This window comes from Salvia hispanica, chromosome 1 (assembly GCF_029641045.1).
Source record: "Salvia hispanica isolate PSC_SH4W2 chromosome 1, Shi_PSC_v1, whole genome shotgun sequence".
Taxonomy (NCBI): Eukaryota; Viridiplantae; Streptophyta; class Magnoliopsida; order Lamiales; family Lamiaceae; genus Salvia; species Salvia hispanica.
Window position 1 is genome coordinate 49,342,144 of NC_142692.1, and position 21,830 is coordinate 49,363,973.

General features: G+C 41.0%; 1 protein-coding gene and 2 long non-coding RNA genes across 3 annotated transcripts; 1 reads left to right on the forward strand and 2 right to left on the reverse strand.

The window, feature by feature from the left end:
- Nucleotides 1-5,850: 5,850 nt before the first annotated feature.
- LOC148934048 (uncharacterized) lies at nucleotides 5,851-7,457 on the reverse strand. Its single transcript, XR_016136685.1, has 2 exons — nucleotides 6,155-7,457; nucleotides 5,851-6,074 (listed from the first exon to the last, which is right to left on the reverse strand). It is a non-coding gene; the product is annotated as an uncharacterized LOC148934048 (long non-coding RNA).
- A 4,377-nt stretch (nucleotides 7,458-11,834) lies between these two features.
- LOC148934049 (uncharacterized) lies at nucleotides 11,835-15,545 on the forward strand. Its single transcript, XM_089062162.1, has 2 exons — nucleotides 11,835-12,915; nucleotides 15,493-15,545. The coding sequence occupies exons 1-2, from the start codon at nucleotides 11,835-11,837 to the stop codon at nucleotides 15,543-15,545; spliced, it is 1,134 nt and encodes a 377-aa protein (XP_088918288.1).
- A 1,046-nt stretch (nucleotides 15,546-16,591) lies between these two features.
- Nucleotides 16,592-18,232, reverse strand: LOC125196732 (uncharacterized). Its single transcript, XR_007171936.2, has 2 exons — nucleotides 16,930-18,232; nucleotides 16,592-16,849 (listed from the first exon to the last, which is right to left on the reverse strand). It is a non-coding gene; the product is annotated as an uncharacterized LOC125196732 (long non-coding RNA).
- Between the last annotated feature and the right edge of the window lie 3,598 nt (nucleotides 18,233-21,830).

Here is a 21,830-nt window from a genome sequence, read left to right on the forward strand (position 1 = left end):
ACTTCCTTCCTACAAATCATAAATTTCAATTAAAATTATACACTTTGGCTTATAATCTTGTTTTTATTTCTTGTACTATTATAAGCCTGACAAAAATTAAAACAAACGTGATCGATAAATCAGGTGTAGCATTGAACGCGGACCATTAACTTTTGCAAGTGTTAAAGTATAAAGGGAAGAAAAGGAATAATAGGAATGTATGGTTGGGAAAAGACATTATTTTTTTTATTTTTCGAATGTCGTTTGCAAATATTGCACTATATTGCACAGTGTTAGCCAAAAATGGCGACGCGCGCTAAAACAAATGCACGAAAACAAGTAAAAAAATGAGTTTTTTTTTTCAAGTAAAAATGAATGGACACGAGAAAGAAGAAGATGACGAATTGTTCTCAGAGCATGAAGAGAGTGAAATCTTCTTCTAGATTGTTAGTTAGAATGTGAGAGATTTTTAAGTCAAAGACAACAATATTGGTTTATTGAATTTGTACGATGCAATGTGGAGTAAATGAATGATAACGCGTATTAATTTTCTTTAATGAAAGAGTATAAAAGAACGAAATATTTGTGTGGCCTCATTCAGGAAAAAGTTACTCTCCCTTTGACTAATATAATCATTAATTAATTTCTAACATTCTCAGCAATGCACCTCTGATCTGGAGGTGCATTGCCGGGAAATTGGAAGCCTTTAATTTCTCCGGAGATACATATTCCTCCACTCTTCCTCTCGGCATATCCTTACCTTATATGGGACGCTTACATTTTTCAAACTCATCACTATATTTAGGAATGATGGAGGTTTTACTCATGGTCAGCCCAAGACGACTTGACTGGGATGAACTCTCTGCACTTCCTTCCTACAAATCATAAAAGGCAATTAAAATATACACTTTGGCTAGTAATATTATTTATATTTCTTGTACTATTATATGCCCGACAAAAATTAAAACAAACGTGATCGATATATTTGATCAAGTATTGCACAAGATTGCGCAGTGCGAGACAAAAATGCACTAAAACAAATGCACCAAAAAAAAGTAAAAAATTAGTTTTTATTTTTCAAGTAAAAATGAATGGAGAGAATAAAGAAGAAGATGAAGAAGATAGAACCTGGTGGTTGTTGGTGGTTGTTCTCAAGAGACTGAAATTCTCTTCTAGATTGTTAGTTAGGACGTGAGAGAATTTTATGTTAAAGACAACAATATTTGCTTGTTGAATTTGTACAATGCAATGTGGAGTAAATGAATGAAAACATGTATTAATTTTCTTTAAAGAAAAGAGTATAAAAGACAGAAATATTTGTGTAACCTCATTCAAGAAAAAGTAACTCTCCCTTATACTAATATCATCGTTAGTTAATTTCTAACATTGCAAGCAATGCACTTCTAATCTGGAGGTGCATTGCCTGGAAATTGGAGGCCTTTAATTTCTCCGAAGATACATATTCCTCCACTCTTCTTCTCGGCATATCCGTACTTGAAACGAGAAGATTCCCTTTTTTCAAACTCACCACCATATTTAGGAATGATGATGTTTTACTCAAGGTCAGCCCAAGACGGCTTGACTGGGATGAACTCTCTACACTTCCTTCCTACAAATCATAAATTTCAATTAAAATTGTACACTTTGGCTTATAATCTTGTTTTTATTTCTTGTACTATTATAAGCCTGACAAAAATTAAAACAAACGTGATCGATAAATCAGGTGTATCATTGAACGCGGACCATTAACTTTTGCAAGTGTTAAAGTATAAAGGGAAAAAAAGGAATAATAGGAATGTATGGTTGGGAAAAGACATTATTTTTTTTATTTTTCGAATGTCGTTTGCAAATATTGCACTTTATTGCACAGTGTTAGCCAAAAATGGCGACGCGCGCTAAAACAAATGCACGAAAACAAGTTAAAAAATGAGTTTTTTTTTCAAGTAAAAATGAATGGACACGAGAAAGAAGAAGATGACGAATTGTTCTCAGAGCATGAAGAGAGTGAAATCTTCTTCTAGATTGTTAGTTAGAATGTGAGAGATTTTTAAGTCAAAGACAACAATATTGGTTTATTGAATTTGTACGATGCAATGTGGAGTAAATGAATGATAACGCGTATTAATTTTCTTTAATGAAAGAGTATAAAAGAACGAAATATTTGTGTGGCCTCATACAGGAAAAAGTTACTCTCCCTTTGACTAATATAATCATTAATTAATTTCTAACATTCTCAGCAATGCACCTTTGATATGGAGGTGCATTGCCGGGAAATTGGAAGCCTTTAATTTCTCCGGAGATACATATTCCTCCACTCTTCTTCTCGGCATATCCTTACCTTATATGGGACGCTTACCTTTTTCAAACTCATCACTATATTTAGGAATGATGGAGGTTTTACTCAGGGTCAGCCCAAGACGGCTTGACTGGGATGAACTCTTTGCACTTCCTTTCTGCAAATCATAAAAGACAATTAAAATAAACACTTTGGCTAGTAATATTATTTATATTTCTTGTACTATTATAAGCCCGACAAAAATTAAAACAAACGTGATCGATATATTTGATCAAGTATTGCACAAGATTGCGCAGTGCGAGACAAAAATGCACTAAAACAAATGCACCAAAAAAAAGTAAAAAATTAGTTTTTATTTTTCAAGTAAAAATGAATGGAGAGAATAAAGAAGAAGATGAAGAAGATAGAACCTGGTGGTTGTTGGTGGTTGTTCTCAAGAGACTGAAATTCTCTTCTAGATTGTTAGTTAGGACGTGAGAGAATTTTATGTTAAAGACAACAATATTTGCTTGTTGAATTTGTACAATGCAATGTGGAGTAAATGAATGAAAACATGTATTAATTTTCTTTAAAGAAAAGAGTATAAAAGACAGAAATATTTGTGTGACCTCATTCAAGAAAAAGTAACTCTCCCTTAGACTAATATCATCATTAGTTAATTTCTAACATTGCAAGCAATGCACTTCTAATCTGGAGGTGCATTGCCTGGAAACTGGAGGCCTTTAATTTCTCCGGAGATACATATTCCTCCACTCTTCTTCTCGGCATATCCGCACTTGAAACGAGAAGATTCCCTTTTTTCAAACTCACCACCATATTTAAGAATGATGATGTTTTACTCAAGGTCAGCCCAAGACGGCTTGACTGGGATGAACTCTCTACACTTCCTTCCTACAAATCATAAATTTCAATTAAAATTATACACTTTGGCTTATAATCTTGTTTTTATTTCTTGTACTATTATAAGCCTGACAAAAATTAAAACAAACGTGATTGATAAATCAGGTGTAGCATTGAACGCGGACCATTAACTTTTGCAAGTGTTAAAGTATAAAGGGAAAAAAAGGAATAATAGGAATGTATGGTTGGGAAAAGACATTATTTTTTTTTATTTTTCGAATGTCGTTTGCAAATATTGCACTATATTGCACAGTGTTAGCCAAAAATGGCGACGCGCGCTAAAACAAATGCACGAAAACAAGTAAAAAAATGAGTTTTTTTTTCAAGTAAAAATGTATGGACACGAGAAAGAAGAAGAAGACGAATTGTTCTCAGAGCATGAAGAGAGTGAAATCTTCTTCTAGATTGTTAGTTAGAATGTGAGAGATTTTTAAGTCAAAGACAACAATATTGGTTTATTGAATTTGTACGATGCAATGTGGAGTAAATGAATGATAACGCGTATTAATTTTCTTTAATGAAAGAGTATAAAAGAACGAAATATTTGTGTGGCCTCATTCAAGAAAAAGTTACTCTCCCTTTGACTAATATAATCATTAATTAATTTCTAACATTCTCAGCAATGCACCTCTGATCTGGAGGTGCATTGCCGGGAAATTGGAAGCTTTTAATTTCTCCGGAGATACATATTCCTCCACTCTTCTTCTCGGCATATCCTTACCTTATATGGGACGCTTACCCTTTTTCAAACTCATCACTATATTTAGGAATGATGGAGGTTTTACTCAGGGTCAGCCCAAGACGGCTTGACTGGGATGAACTCTCTGCACTTCCTTCCTACAAATCATAAAAGGCAATTAAAATATACACTTTGGCTAGTAATATTATTTATATTTCTTGTACTATTATAAGCCCGACAAAAATTAAAACAAACGTGATCGATATATTTGATCAAGTATTGCACAAGATTGCGCAGTGCGAGACAAAAATGCACTAAAACAAATGCACCAAAAAAAAGTAAAAAATTAGTTTTTATTTTTCAAGTAAAAATGAATGGAGAGAATAAAGAAGAAGATGAAGAAGATAGAACCTGGTGGTTGTTGGTGGTTGTTCTCAAGAGACTGAAATTCTCTTCTAGATTGTTAGTTAGGACGTGAGAGAATTTTAAGTTAAAGACAACAATATTTGCTTGTTGAATTTGTACAATGCAATGTGGAGTAAATAAATGAAAACATGTATTAATTTTCTTTAAAGAAAAGAGTATAAAAGACAGAAATATTTGTGTGACCTCATTCAAGAAAAAGTAACTCTCCCTTAGACTAATATCATCATTAGTTAATTTCTAACATTGCAAGCAATGCACTTCTGATCTGGAGGTGCATTGCCTGGAAACTGGAGGCCTTTAATTTCTCCGGAGATACATATTCCTCCACTCTTCTTCTCGGCATATCCACACTTGAAACGAGAAGATTCCCTTTTTTCAAACTCACCACCATATTTAGGAATGATGATGTTTTACTCAAGGTCAGCCCAAGACGGCTTGACTGGGATGAACTCTCTACACTTCCTTCCTATAAATCATAAATTTCAATTAAAATTATACACTTTGGCTTATAATCTTGTTTTTATTTCTTGTACTATTATAAGCCTGACAAAAATTAAAATAAACGTGATCGATATCTTTTATCAGGAGTAGCATTGAACGCGGACCATTAACTTTTGCAAGTGTTAAAGTATAAAGGGAAAAAAAGGAATAATAGGAATGTATGGTTGGGAAAAGAAATTATTTTTTTTTATTTTTCGAATGTCGTTTGCAAATATTGCACTATATTGCACAGTGTTAGCCAAAAATGGCGACGCGCGCTAAAACAAATGCATGAAAACAAGTAAAAAAATGAGTTTTTTTTTTCAAGTAAAACTGAATGGACACGAGAAAGAAGAAGATGGCGAATTGTTCTCAGAGCATGAAGAGAGTGAAATCTTCTTCTAGATTGTTAGTTAGAATGTGAGAGATTTTTAAGTCAAAGACAACAATATTGGTTTATTGAATTTGTACGATGCAATGTGGAGTAAATGACTGATAACGCGTATTAATTTTCTTTAATGAAAGAGTATAAAAGAACGAAATATTTGTGTGGCCTCATTCAGGAAAAAAGTTACTCTCCCTTTGACTAATATAATCATTAATTAATTTCTAACATTCTCAGCAATGCACCTCTGATCTGGAGGTGCATTGCCAGGAAATTGGAAGCCTTTAATTTCTCCGGAGATACATATTCCTCCACTCTTATTCTCGGCATATCCTTACCTTAAATGGGACGCTTACCTTTTTCAAACTCATCACCATATTTAGGAATGATGGAGGTTTTACTCAGGGTCAGCCCAAGACGGCTTGACTGGGGTGATGTAATACCCGCACCCTTAATTCTTTTCTTTCGTTTTGTTATAGTCGAACTAAAGATGTAAGTTCTCTTTCCACGAAGGGTTATTGGAACTCGAGCCCTTGTTATGAGATTTAATTCTTTTTAGTTGCAAGTAAAAGATAAAGTAATCAAATGAACTAAACAATTGGACTTTGCATTGTGAAATATCGCGTTTTTGCGAATAGAATTTTCGAAAACAATTAACGAGCAACTAACGTTCAAATGCTTCAATACATAGAACAAAATTAACTATTGAACAACGAAAATATATATATATATATATATACATATATGTTACATGGAGCAAGTCCTCAAATAAAGGAGACAAGAAAAGGAAAGGATAAAATGTGCATTAATCGAATAGAATCGGTCTCTCCTCCCGGGCCGATAGTCGCGGCCCGTTTTCCGGTCAGCCGTGGGCCGAGGTATCAACTGTTCCAGACAGCCAGCAGCTTGGCAACCAAGCTTGTCTCGACCTGCAAGGTAGAAGTCAGTTCTTGTCTACTAAGGAACAAAAGAAAACAAAGAAAAAAAAAGGAAAGGAGGGGACTCTTACCTTAGGGATGGAGACAACCTTCTTTAGTTATAGATGACCCAAAGAATCACCATAAGAGGAAAGTCAGCCCTGCAACACCCTTGGCACAACAGCCACCTGCTCACTGCACAATCAAACGATTCAAATTGCTAGCCAAGTACTAGGTACCCATATAAAATGCCAAATTGCAGCCAAGAAGGAGGGGCAATGGGATCATTAAAGTGGGATTTTCTGCAGCATAACAACAAGTGATACAACAACCCCAATTAATCCCCCATAGTACCTCAAGATTTCAGCCTATAAAAAAAAGCCCCCACACCACCTTTGAGCACCCTCCTACACATCACAGAATTCAGCAAACTCTAGTGAAAACTAAGAACAAGCAGTAGCAAGCTTGAGAGGGAGGAAAACCGAGACCAAAGGCAGATTTTCTCGAAGCAGCCGTGATACCGAGAGGTAAACACCTCCACCCCCTTTCTCCCAATCAAGTTTTTCATGTCATCACATAGAGGCACCACAACTGAAGAATCAATCGATAACATAAGCTCACCCACTGCCCTTGTTTAGAACTCCATGATGGCTCAAGAACATAGAATCAGAGCCTTAGAAATCCCATAACAGTAATAGCATTCTTGGAGCTTTAACACATAAATGGAACAAGAGTACAATAGGCTGCCTTTATGCTCAAAATCAGTAGCACACACATGTAAAATTTCGTTCCAGGGAGCTAATATCCCCTCCAAAATTCAACTCAATTAAGCACAATCAAGCGGACAAAACAAATCGAACACCCCGGCAGTTGATAAAAAAAAATACGGAAAAGAATGTAACTTGGAGTAGAGAACTTATCTTCGGGATGAGTCGGAGCTGTTCGGAGTTGTTAAGGGGACTGCCGTGACGGTTCGAGAGCGATTCGGCGAGTGACGGTGGCTGCCGGCTTCGTACGAGCAGCAGGGGCTGACCAGCTCGACGGAGGGCCGGCGGCGCTGGCGGAGCTGAGCTGTGGGTGCGCAGAGAGAGAGAGGCGATGCTCCCTCTCCTTCTCCGACGGCGCGACACCAGCGACGAGCGGCGGCAGGTGGCGGCGACTAGGTAGAGGCGGCGAGGTTTGCATTTGGGAGTCGAGGCGGCGAAGCGGGGCGAGCCGAGAACTCCTCCGTGGCCTCAGCGGAGAGGTGAGCGAGAGTGAGAAGCCGACGGCCGTACTCCGGCGACCGCGAGGCGGCAACGGATGGCGGCGATACCGTCGAGAGAAAGAAGAGAGAGATGTTGATTTTGGGATTAGGGTTTGATTTGGGGATTTTTGTTTAGAGGGAGAGACCGATGGTTTTGTTTAGAGGGAGTAATTGGGCCTTCTTATTTTATATTGTTGGGCCTCTTTAGTAATAGGTTGGGCCACCAATTAAATAAAATATGGGCTAAGAATTTAATTAAACCATGGACTCTCCTATGTTATGGATTAAATAATAATCCGCATTTTATCTCCACGAGGACAAGTCGTTTTTCTTCCGGAATTTTAGTACGAGTGCTCAAATAATTAATTTTAAGAGACTACAATACGCTAACGATGAATAGACCTCGAGCTTATTCTAGTATGCTTAAATAAATGGCTTGGGAGGTAGCACCCTCTAGTTAAGTGAATAATTTTTCTAATTTAATTAAATCTACTGATTTAATTAATATGCAAGAATTTTAGAACTCTTCTAGAAAATTTAGAGAAAGAATAAAATGATCATCGCACCTAGGATGCATTAATGTTTAAGCTTAATGGATATCTCAAAATCTAATTAAGTATCATTTTATTTCCTAAAGGGACGTCTTCGAACGTCATCTAAGACCAAGTTAAGGAAATTTCGGAAGGAGCTTTAGCTTTTGAGGTGGGCATTTCTTTCAAAATGTGATTTCAGTATGAAAATGTGAATCTTTGCTCAAGTATATTGTCATGCCATGTTTTGTTTTATGATTACCTATCTGCTTGGCTATGCCAATTTAGTTAAATCGAATTCGGGTCCCAGTAGGACCGCAAACCCTACTCGGACTAGTGTACACATAAGGGGACCGTGAGCTAACAAAAGGGGTTGGCCGGTCCAGTGACCGTCGTGGAATGTGGCCACATTCCCGGTTCACACAAGGTTCAGATATGGTATATCTATGTTACGTGATTGCGCAATCAAAATCTTTACTAAAGGAAAAGTATTTTTAGTGACTCGGGTCTTTTAAGTAAAACCCCGTGATCACTCAACTGTGGCATTGACAATTAAAGATAGAACTATTTTTGGCAATGTGCCCACTGAGTATATTAAATACTCAGCCCTGCATGTTATTTTCAAATGTGCAGGTTGAACGTGGACGAGCAGGCGAAGGTGTTGGGACAAGCATATTAAATAAGTAGTTAGGTAGCCCAAAGTAGCATGTCTTCATACGTGCTATTTTGTCTTGGACTCTTCCGCTGCAAAACCTAGAATTATGTACTAGCAAGCTTTGAACTTAGTCTTGATACTCTGATCACGTTTTGACTATGTACCCATATGCCTTTGATACTTTTGATTTGAGTGATTTCACCCTTTTTACGTTGTCCCTTGATTTTGAGAATTGTTTAGTCGCGAAATAGCTACGCTCACTAGCACTAGGGAGTTGTGGTCGTGACAGAGTGGTATCAGAGCACCGTTCTTTCGCTCTGGACCCAAGAACCTTCTTTCAAGCCTTAGTATAGAATGATAGCACTAGGCTAGAACATGACTTAAATGGAAAGTTAAAGGACCCAACACCTCGACTCGTCACGTTCAACCGCAGCAAGGAGGTAAAATACCTATGTTTCTTGAAAAAGTTTCAAAAAAAAAAAATCATATAATAATGTTTTAAGTCATGGAAAAACTATGCAATCTCTTTGAAGAAAATGTGTCTTTCATGAAACATTGTGAGTGCTTTTGAACACTAAGTGTAATGTGCTATGCATGACCAGTTATGTGATCTTGGACTTATGGTGATAGCGTTGATAACTCACATCTGGGACTATGCATGCAAACCTAGAACGCCTAAGGAGGTACATTAGGCTAGAGTATCTATGAACGAATAGTCGTGAATGACAACTCTTGCACCACTTCCAAGAGCGATGAAATCAACGGAAAGATGCAAGATAGGGCGAACCCCTAACTTTTCTTGAGAAATAGAACTTTAAATGCGAACTACGGCGTACTGTATTACGACCTTTACGTTTAAAAAGAGAAAGAACGTCCAAAATTATGAGGGCCCACGTGTCACTCAAAACGAATACTAATACGATCTACCCTATCGGAGAAAAACCCTAATAGGTTATCGAGATGACGGCTAGTACTATATATTTCACTATACATCTTACTTCTATACTTTATTTTCTCTTTTCGCATTTTTGAGAGCCCATTCTTTCGTACAGATGGCACGACAGCGCTACACCCATCGTAGGCCGCTCCGAGCTGGCGCGGATTCCGAGGCAGTGATACGCTATTACCGGTCCTACCGCCGCTGCCATGGGGATACTATTATCAGAGCACCGTTCTTTCGCTCTGGACCCAAGAACCTTCTTTCAAGCCTTATTATAGAATGATAGCACTAGGCTAGAACATGACTTAAATGGAAAGTTAAAGGACCCAACACCTCGACTCGTCACGTTCAACCGCAGCAAGGAGGTAAAATACCTATGTTTCTTGAAAAAGTTTCAAAAAAAAAAAATCATATAATAATGTTTTAAGTCATGGAAAAACTATGCAATCTCTTTGAAGAAAATGTGTCTTTCATGAAACATTGTGAGTGCTTTTGAACACTAAGTGTAATGTGCTATGCATGACCAGTTATGTGATCTTGGACTTATGGTGATAGCGTTGATAACTCACATCTGGGACTATGCATGCAAACCTAGAACGCCTAAGGAGGTACATTAGGCTAGAGTATCTATGAACGAATAGTCGTGAATGACAACTCTTGCACCGCTTCCAAGAGCGATGAAATCAACGGAAAGATGCAAGATAGGGCGAACCCCTAACTTTTCTTGAGAAATAGAACTTTAAATGCGAACTACGGCGTACTGTATTACGACCTTTACGTTTAAAAAGAGAAAGAACGTCCAAAATTATGAGGGCCCACGTGTCACTCAAAACGAATACTAATACGATCTACCCTATCGGAGAAAAACCCTAATAGGTTATCGAGATGACGGCTAGTACTATATATTTCACTATACATCTTACTTCTATACTTTATTTTCTCTTTTCGCATTTTTGAGAGCCCATTCTTTCGTACAGATGGCACGACAGCGCTACACCCATCGTAGGCCGCTCCGCTACACCCATCGAGGCAGTGATACGCTATTACCGGTCCTACCGCCGCTGCCATGGGGATACGCTGGCAGAGTTCGTAGCTCACTACGCGAAGTTATGGGACGAGGCCAACTGTCATGGGGTGAAGCCCTACGAGGGTATCATGAGGCTTGTCGGTTTGTTTCCCGAGGAGTGGCAGAGTTGGATGACGGCCACTGCCGAGTTGTACACGTCGTCCCCGCCTCCCACTTATGAGCCTATTGGGGATATGCCCGGCTTCCTGAGCGCGGTCTCAGCAGGGTGCTTCCACTTCGGTGATGGGCCCCCACCAGAGACGCAGGCGCCCGGGAGCGAGAGATTCCGCAGGTTGCCACCCTTAGCCCTCATGCGGGGTGCAGGTGGAGTATTCGAGGAGGGACAGTCGTCTCGCGCTCCTGCCCGCGAGAGGGGCCGAGTTGAGGTTACGCCCGACTCGAGTGATGAGACCGGGTCTATGGGGAGTAGCGCGGCGGATGAGGATGACGACAAGAACTCAGAGGAGGAGGGCGTAGACGACGATGAGGTCAGTGAGGAGGACTCCGAGGGAGAGGACACGGATGAGGAGCCCGAGGAGGTTTTGGAGTGGAGCGAGATGAGGGAGGATGGTCCCGCTAAGGAGGAGCCACAGATTGGCGGCCTCGCTGACTTGGGGATGGGGTTCATTCCCCCACCACCGGCCGGACCACCACCAGAGATACCTCCACCTCCAGTGGAGCCCCACCCGGAGACACTACAGTTGTCCCACCAACCGATAGATTTGACTTCTTTCAGCGAGCTGTACCATCGCATATGGCGTATGCGCAGGGAGTTGGCCGCCGGGACCGACATTCCCATTGCGCCAGTGGCAGCCCCAGAGCCACCAGAGCCTGTGGCAGTGCCGGAGCACCCCGAGGAGCCGGTGCCTCCGATCGAGACGTCCCATCAGGGGACTAGTCATGGCGACCCGATGTGGATCAACAGCGACTCTGAGCAGGACTGATTGGGTAGGCCTCAGGCGTGTTTATCGTAGTAGCTTAGCATCATGTTTTCTCTTTCCATGTATCGAACCTTTTAGGAGTTTTCTTATTTTCCTTATTGCCCTCACATGTATCAGATTTTAAGTCCTCGCTAGAGGCAATTTTCTTTGATTATGACATGTGATGTTTCTTGGCTATGTTATTCGATATTTGTTATTTTTACTCCTTATGTTCAAAAGAAAATGGTGCATTTAATGAATCCAATGCATAAGATTATGACATTCGACGAGTATAAATCTATTTTAACCCTGTTATCCTTAGATCAGAATGCCGCCAAGAAGACGAGCCGGACGGCCAAGAAGGAATGGCGAGGTGCCACAAAATGTACCACGAGGAAATGGAGCAGTAAGAGGGATGACCCCACCACCTCCTCCGCCGCCTCCACCTCCACAGGAGCGGCGAGTGGAAGAACTCTTCCTAAGACAGAACCCTCCGGTTTTCAATGGTTTAGGGGACCCAGTTGTGGCTGAAAACTGGATACGCGCCATGGAACGTATCTTCAACTTCCTGCACTGCAACGATCAGGAACGCTTGACTTGTGTGACCTTCCAACTGACAGGATCAGCTGATTTCTGGTGGGAGGCACGAAAGAAAATTTTGACCCCGGAACAACTGGCTCAGATGACTTGGGATGAGTTCAAAACTGGAATGTATGACAAGTACATCCCGAAGAGTTACCGTAAGGCTAAGGAAGTGGAATTCTACAATCTGAAACAAGGGCGGATGTCCGTTACTGAGTATGACAGAATGTTCTGTGACATGTCTCGCTATGCGCCTGGCCAAGTCGATACTGATGAGAAGATGGCTGAGAAGTTTTGTGCCGGTCTGAGGCACGAAATAAGGATGGCCTTGGCAAGCCTTGGAGGGTTGTCGTACCCCGAATCACTGAGTCGAGCCTTGGACATCGAGGCAGCCATGCCCAAAGAGAAGTCAACTGTACTTGTTGCCACAGCACCACCTCAACAACAGCAAAACTCCCGAGAGAAAAGGAGGTGGGATGGAGATCGTGCTCCAAATGAAATTAAGAGACCGCAACTTGCTCTAAAGCCACCACAGAATGGTGGAAGGCAAACTACTCCAAATCAGATGATGGAGTACCGACCTAGAGCCCCTCCCTGTGCTAAGTGCTCGAAGAATCATCATGGGGAGTGCAAGGCTGGGACTGATAGGTGCTTCTACTGTGGCAAGGGTGGACATTTCTCCAGAGAATGCCCGGATAGGAACGCTGGAGTCAGAGGGAGACAGAACTATCAAGGGCAGCGTCCACAACTGCGGGCACTTCAAGCTGAGCCGAAAGGAAAAGCGGCCCTACCCCAAGCTCCACAACACCAGCGGCAGTTACGGCAGAGGTTTCCCACTCAGGCCAGAGCTTTTGCACTGAGACAGAGGCAGCCTAAGACAGAGCCAGGAAACCAGGAGCAGGGCAATCTGGCAGGTATGGGAACTCTCCTCAACATACCTATTGCCATTTTGTTTGATACTGGTGCATCACACTCGTTCATATCAGCACCTTGTGTGGATACCTTAGAATTGCCTACTGATGGAGTAAAACATAAGATGAGGCTGTCCTCACCCGTAGGAGGCCTTATAGACATCACACGAACTTGCTCAAACGTAGAATTCACTATGGGAAACCTTAAGTTAGTGGCTCACAATTTGCATGTGATGTTGATGTGGAGCGTCGACATCATTTTGGGAATGGATTGGCTATCTGCAAACTACGCTACCATTCTCTGTAAGGAAAGGCAGATCTCCCTGCAATACCCAGGGAAGGAACCCACAATTTTCCACGGAATCTCCATGAAGCGACGAAAGTCCATAATTTCTGCACTACAAGCAACCACTATGATAAGGAAAGGATACCCTGCATACCTCGTTTACCTGAATGGAGAAGAGAAAGAGGACCGTAAGATTGAAGATGTAGCAGTGGTACGAGAATTCCCAGATGTCCTCCCAGACGCACTACCTGGATTGCCGCCAGACAGGCAATTAGAATTCACAATTGATCTCGAACCAGGATCGGCCCCAGTATCGAAGGCACCATACAGAATGGCGCCTAAAGAGTTAGAAGAACTCAAAATACAGCTACAGGAATTATTAGACCTTGGTTTCATCCGACCCAGTGTGTCACCATGGGGCGCACCAGTGCTCTTCGTAAAGAAGAAGGACGGAACACTGAGAATGTGTATCGACTACCGAGAGTTGAACAAGCTGACGCTCAAGAACAAGTATCCTCTACCGAGGATTGATGACCTTTTTGACCAACTTCGAGGGGCCGGTGTATTCTCAAAAATGGACTTGAGATCAGGCTATCACCAACTGAAGGTCCGACATGACGATGTACCCAAGACAGCATTCCGCACCAGATACGGCCATTACGAATTCACTGTAATGCCTTTCGGGCTCACAAATGCCCCGGCAGTGTTCATGGATTTAATGAACCGCGTGTTCCACCCATACTTGGACAAGTTCGTCCTAGTCTTTATAGATGATGTACTCATCTACTCGAAGAACGAGAAGGAACACGAGGAACATCTGAGAACCACCTTAGAGACATTGAGAGCCGAGAAACTCTATGCTAAGTTTAGCAAGTGTGAGTTCTGGCTCAACGAGGTGAATTTCCTTGGACATATAGTAACGGCAGAAGGGATCCGAGTGGACCCTACAAAGGTGGAAGCAGTACAACGTTGGCAGTCACCGACAACACCTAGTGAAATTCGAAGTTTCTTAGGTTTGGCTGGATATTATCGGAGGTTCATTGAAGGATTTTCTAAAATAGCCAGACCATTGACTCAGCAGCTCAAGAAAGGAGCTAAGGTCAATTGGACGCCGGAGTGCGAAGCGAGCTTCCAACTATTAAAAGAAAAGTTGACCACCGCACCAGTCCTAGCCGTGCCAGCACCAGAAGCAGGCTATGTAGTGTACACCGATGCTTCAAAAGTCGGACTTGGATGCGTATTGATGCAGAATGGCAAGGTGATCGCATACGCGTCACGCCAACTCAGGCCACACGAGCTAAATTACCCCACTCATGATCTGGAACTAGCAGCAGTAGTACATGCCCTGAAGATTTGGAGACATCACCTCTACGGAGTTCGATGTGAGATCTTCACGGACCACAAGAGCCTTAAGTACTTTTTCGAGCAGAAGGATTTAAATATGCGACAACGTAGATGGCTCGAATTAGTCAAGGATTATGACTGTGGTATAAATTACCACCCAGGCAAGGCGAATGTAGTGGCAGATGCCTTGAGCAGGAAAACTACACCCCAAGTGGCCACCTTCCTTACACAACGTGAGGAACTCGTACGGGAATTCGCTAAAATGCGATTGGAGGTAGTGAGAGCACCAGAGACGGTGGAAAGTAGAATCGCCACTCTAGTGATTGAGCCAGACTTAAGAGCCAGAATTGTTGAGGCTCAGAGGAGTGATGAAGCATTAGAGAAAATTCGACTTAAAGTGAGGACGGGAAAAGAGGTGAGTTACCGCGAAGAAGCGGATAACACCCTCACTTTTGAAGGGAGATTATGCGTGCCCAATGACGAGGCTCTCAGAAATGAGATCATGAGCGAAGCGCACGAAACACCCTACACCGCCCACCCAGGAGGTACGAAAATGTATCAAGATATGAAGAAGCATTTTTGGTTATGGCATGAAGAGGAGCATAGCGTCGTTTGTAGAAAGGTGCTTAGCATGCCAACAAGTGAAGGCTCTACATCAACGACCTTATGGAAAACTGCAACCCCTAGAAATTCCCGAGTGGAAATGGGAACACATTGCGATGGACTTCGTGACAGGATTGCCAAAGTCACAACGAGGGAATACTGCCATTTGGGTGATTATAGATCACCTCACCAAAAGCGCCCACTTTGTACCAGTTCGTATCACTTACGGATCGGACAAGCTAGCTCAGATCTATTTGCAAGAGATCATACGCTTACATGGGATACCGGTGACGATCACATCAGACAGGGATCCAAAATTTACTTCTAGATTTTGGATAAGTCTGCAGTAAGAGCTAGGCACCAAGTTGAATTTCAGTACAGCATTCCATCCACAGACTGATGGGCAGTCTGAGAGGACAATCCAAACCTTAGAAGATATGTTGAGGGCCGTAGTGCTCGACCGCGGAGGAAAATGGGAGCCAGTATTGCCACTCATAGAGTTTGCTTACAACAACAGTTATCAGGCAACCATAAACATGGCCCCATATGAAGCACTGTATGGGAGAAAATGTAGATCACCGCTTTACTGGGATGAGGTCGGTGAGAGAAAGACGCTTGGACCGGATTCTGTAGAGGAAATGATAGAGATCGTCCGCCAGATCCGTGAGAGAATCAAGGAAGCTCAAGACAGGCAGAAGTCTTACGCGGATGCTCGCCGAACCGACCTGCAGTTCAAGGCGGGAGACAAAGTTTTTCTAAAAGTATCTCCGTCTAAAGGAATTATGAGATTTGGCGTCAAGGGCAAGCTAAGACCACGTTTCATCGGACCCTACGAGATTCTAGAAGGAGTTGGCCCTGTGGCGTACAGATTGGCACTCCCACCGAGTTTCGGGAATGTGCATAACGTTTTCCACGTGTCTCAATTGAGGAAATATGTGTTCGACCCAAAACACATAGTCCACCAAGAGGAGATGGTTTTGGAACCAGACTTAAGCTATGAAGAGAAGCCAGAGGCAATCTTGGATAGGAAGGTCAAGGAATTGAGGAATAAGTCTATTGTAACAGTGAAAGTTTTATGGAAGCATCACGGTTACGAGGAAGCTACATAGGAATTGGAAGACAAGATGAAGGAAAAGTACCCAGAGCTTTTTGAGTAGCATAAGCAAAATTTCGGGACGAAATTTTTGTTAAGGAGGGTAGAATGTAATACCCGCACCCTAAATTCTTTTCTTTCGTTTTGTTATTGTCGAACTAAAGATGTAAGTTCTCTTTCCACGAAGGGTTATTGGAACTCGAGCCCTTGTTATGAGATTTAATTCTTTTTAGTTGCAAGTAAAAGATAAAGTAATCAAATGAACTAAACAATTGGACTTTGCATTGTGAAATATCGCGTTTTTGCGAATAGAATTTTCGAAAACAATTAACGAGCAACTAACGTTCAAATGCTTCAATACATAGAACAAAATTAACTATTGAACAACGAAAATATATATATATATATATATATATATATACATATATGTTACATGGAGCAAGTCCTCAAATAAAGGAGACAAGAAAAGGAAAGGATAAAATGTGCATTAATCGAATAGAATCGGTCTCTCCTCCCGGGCCGATAGTCGCGGCCCGTTTTCCGGTCAGCCGTGGGCCGAGGTATCAACTGTTCCAGACAGCCAGCAGCTTGGCAACCAAGCTTGTCTCGACCTGCAAGGTAGAAGTCAGTTCTTGTCTACTAAGGAACAAAAGAAAACAAAGAAAAAAAAAGGAAAGGAGGGGACTCTTACCTTAGGGATGGAGACAACCTTCTTTAGTTATAGATGACCCAAAGAATCACCATAAGAGGAAAGTCAGCCCTGCAACACCCTTGGCACAACAGCCACCTGCTCACTGCACAATCAAACGATTCAAATTGCTAGCCAAGTACTAGGTACCCATATAAAATGCCAAATTGCAGCCAAGAAGGAGGGGCAATGGGATCATTAAAGTGGGATTTTCTGCAGCATAACAACAAGTGATACAACAACCCCAATTAATCCCCCATAGTACCTCAAGATTTCAGCCTATAAAAAAAAGCCCCCACACCACCTTTGAGCACCCTCCTACACATCACAGAATTCAGCAAACTCTAGTGAAAACTAAGAACAAGCAGTAGCAAGCTTGAGAGGGAGGAAAACCGAGACCAAAGGCAGATTTTCTCGAAGCAGCCGTGATACCGAGAGGTAAACACCTCCACCCCCTTTCTCCCAATCAAGTTTTTCATGTCATCACATAGAGGCACCACAACTGAAGAATCAATCGATAACATAAGCTCACCCACTGCCCTTGTTTAGAACTCCATGATGGCTCAAGAACATAGAATCAGAGCCTTAGAAATCCCATAACAGTAATAGCATTCTTGGAGCTTTAACACATAAATGGAACAAGAGTACAATAGGCTGCCTTTATGCTCAAAATCAGTAGCACACACATGTAAAATTTCGTTCCAGGGAGCTAATATCCCCTCCAAAATTCAACTCAATTAAGCACAATCAAGCGGACAAAACAAATCGAACACCCCGGCAGTTGATAAAAAAAAATACGGAAAAGAATGTAACTTGGAGTAGAGAACTTATCTTCGGGATGAGTCGGAGCTGTTCGGAGTTGTTAAGGGGACTGCCGTGACGGTTCGAGAGCGATTCGGCGAGTGACGGTGGCTGCCGGCTTCGTACGAGCAGCAGGGGCTGACCAGCTCGACGGAGGGCCGGCGGCGCTGGCGGAGCTGAGCTGTGGGTGCGCAGAGAGAGAGAGGCGATGCTCCCTCTCCTTCTCCGACGGCGCGACACCAGCGACGAGCGGCGGCAGGTGGCGGCGACTAGGTAGAGGCGGCGAGGTTTGCATTTGGGAGTCGAGGCGGCGAAGCGGGGCGAGCCGAGAACTCCTCCGTGGCCTCAGCGGAGAGGTGAGCGAGAGTGAGAAGCCGACGGCCGTACTCCGGCGACCGCGAGGCGGCAACGGATGGCGGCGATACCGTCGAGAGAAAGAAGAGAGAGATGTTGATTTTGGGATTAGGGTTTGATTTGGGGATTTTTGTTTAGAGGGAGAGACCGATGGTTTTGTTTAGAGGGAGTAATTGGGCCTTCTTATTTTATATTGTTGGGCCTCTTTAGTAATAGGTTGGGCCACCAATTAAATAAAATATGGGCTAAGAATTTAATTAAACCATGGACTCTCCTATGTTATGGATTAAATAATAATCCGCATTTTATCTCCACGAGGACAAGTCGTTTTTCTTCCGGAATTTTAGTACGAGTGCTCAAATAATTAATTTTAAGAGACTACAATACGCTAACGATGAATAGACCTCGAGCTTATTCTAGTATGCTTAAATAAATGGCTTGGGAGGTAGCACCCTCTAGTTAAGTGAATAATTTTTCTAATTTAATTAAATCTACTGATTTAATTAATATGCAAGAATTTTAGAACTCTTCTAGAAAATTTAGAGAAAGAATAAAATGATCATCGCACCTAGGATGCATTAATGTTTAAGCTTAATGGATATCTCAAAATCTAATTAAGTATCATTTTATTTCCTAAAGGGACGTCTTCGAACGTCATCTAAGACCAAGTTAAGGAAATTTCGGAAGGAGCTTTAGCTTTTGAGGTGGGCATTTCTTTCAAAATGTGATTTCAGTATGAAAATGTGAATCTTTGCTCAAGTATATTGTCATGCCATGTTTTGTTTTATGATTACCTATCTGCTTGGCTATGCCAATTTAGTTAAATCGAATTCGGGTCCCAGTAGGGCCGCAAACCCTACTCGGACTAGTGTACACATATGGGGACCGTGAGCTAACAAAAGGGGTTGGCTGGTCCAGTGACCGTCGTGGAATGTGGCCACATTCCCGGTTCACACAAGGTTCAGATATGGTATATCTATGTTACGTGATTGCGCAATCAAAATCTTTACTAAAGGAAAAGTATTTTTAGTGACTCGGGTCTTTTAAGTAAAACCCCGTGATCATTCAACTGTGGCATTGACAATTAAAGATAGAACTATTTTTGGCAATGTGCCCACTGAGTATATTAAATACTCAGCCCTGCATGTTATTTTCAAATGTGCAGGTTGAACGTGGACGAGCAGGCGAAGGTGTTGGGACAAGCATATTAAATAAGTAGTTAGGTAGCCCAAAGTAGCATGTCTTCATACGTGCTATTTTGTCTTGGACTCTTCCGCTGCAAAACCTAGAATTATGTACTAGCAAGCTTTGAACTTTGTCTTGATACTCTGATCACGTTTTGACTATGTACCCATATGCCTTTGATACTTTTGATTTGAGTGATTTCACCCTTTTTACGTTGTCCCTTGATTTTGAGAATTGTTTAGTCGCGAAATAGCTACGCTCACTAGCACTAGGGAGTTGTGGTCGTGACAGATGAACTCTCTGCACTTCCTTCCTACAAATCATAAAAGGCAATTAAAATATACACTTTGGCTAATAATATTATTTATATTTCTTGTACTATTATAAGCCCGACAAAAATTAAAACAAACGTGATCGATATATTTGATCAAGTATTGCACAAGATTGCGCAGTGCGAGACAAAAATGCACTAAAACAAATGCACCAAAAAAAGTAAAAAATTAGTTTTTATTTTTCAAGTAAAAATGAATGGAGAGAATAAAGAAGAACATGAAGAAGATAGAACCTGGTGGTTGTTGGTGATTGTGGTTGTTCTCAAGAGACTGAAATTCTCTTCTAGATTGTTAGTTAGAACGTGAGAGAATTTTAAGTTAAAGACAACAATATTTGCTTGTTGAATTTGTACAATGCAATCTGGAGTAAATGAATGAAAACATGTATTAATTTTCTTTAAAGAAAAGAATATAAAAGACAGAAATATTTGTGTGACCTCATTCAAGAAAAAGTAACTCTCCCTTAGACTAATATCATCATTAGTTAATTTCTAACATTGCAAGCAATGCACTTCTAATCTGGAGGTGCATTGCCTGGAAATTGGAGGCCTTTAATTTCTCCGGAGATATATATTCCTCCATTCTTCTTCTCGGCATATCCGTACTTGAAACGAGAAGATTCCCTTTTTTCAAACTCACCACCATATTGAGGAATGATGATGTTTTACTCCAGGTCAGCCCAAGACGGCTTGACTGGGATGAACTCTCTACACTTCCTTCCTACAAATCATAAATTTCAATTAAAATTATACACTTTGGCTTATAATCTTGTTTTTATTTCTTGTACTATTATAAGCCTGACAAAAATTAAAACAAACGTGATCGATAAATCAGGTGTAGCATTGAACGCAGACCATTAACTTTTGCAAGTGTTAAAGTATAAAGGGAAGAAAAGGAATAATAGGAATGTATGGTTGGGAAAAGACATTATTTTTTTTATTTTTCGAATGTCGTTTGCAAATATTGCACTATATTGCACAGTGTTAGCCAAAAATGGCGACGCGCGCTAAAACAAATGCACGAAAACAAGTAAAAAAATGAGTTTTTTTTTTAAGTAAAAATGAATGGACACGAGAAAGAAGAAGATGACGAATTGTTCTCAGAGCATGAAGAGAGTGAAATCTTCTTCTAGATTGTTAGTTAGAATGTGAGAGATTTTTAAGTCAAAGACAACAATATTGGTTTATTGAATTTGTACGATGCAATGTGGAGTAAATGAATGATAACGCGTATTAATTTTCTTTAATGAAAGAGTATAAAAGAACGAAATATTTGTGTGGCCTCATTCAGGAAAAAGTTACTCTCCCTTTGACTAATATAATCACTAATTAATTTCTAACATTCTCAGCAATGCACCTCTGATCTGGAGGTGCATTGCCGGGAAATTGGAAGCCTTTAATTTCTCCGGAGATACATATTCCTCCACTCTTCTTCTCGGCAAATCCTTACCTTATATGGGACGCTTATCTTTTTCAAACTCATCACTATATTTAGGAATGATGGAGGTTTTACTCAGGGTCAGCCCAAGACGGCTTGACTGGGATGAACTCTCTTCACTTCCTTCCTACAAATCATAAAAGGCAATTAAAATATACACTTTGGCTAGTAATATTATTTATATTTCTTGTACTATTATAAGCCCGACAAAAATTAAAACAAACGTGATCGATATATTTGATCAAGTATTGCACAAGATTGCGCAGTGCGAGACAAAAATGCACTAAAACAAATGCACCAAAAAAAAGTAAAAAATTAGTTTTTATTTTTCAAGTAAAAATGAATGGAGAGAATAAAGAAGAAGATGAAGAAGATAGAACCTGGTGGTTGTTGGTGTTTGTTCTCAAGTGACTGAAATTCTCTTCTAGATTGTTAGTTAGGACGTGAGAGAATTTTAAGTTAAAGACAACAATATTTGCTTGTTGAATTTGTACAATGCAATGTGGAGTAAATGAATGAAAACATGTATTAATTTTCTTTAAAGAAAAGAGTATAAAAGACAGAAATATTTGTGTGACCTCATTCAAGAAAAAGTAACTCTCCCTTAGACTAATATCATCATTAGTTAATTTCTAACATTGCAAGCATTGCACTTCTAATCTGGAGGTGCATTGCCTGGAAATTGGAGGCCTTTAATTTCGACGGAGATACATATTCCTCCACTCTTCTTCTCGGCATATCCGTACTTGAAACGAGAAGATTCCCTTTTTTCAAACTCACCACCATATTTAGGAA

Coding starts and splice junctions, on each gene's coding strand:
- LOC148934049 (XM_089062162.1), top strand. CDS start 11,835: ATGACCCCACCACCTCCTCCGCCGCCTCCACCTCCACAGGAGCGGCGA. Junction 12,916..15,492: donor GGAGCAGGGCAATCTGGCAG/GTATGGGAACTC, acceptor ATAAGTCTGCAG/TAAGAGCTAGGCACCAAGTT.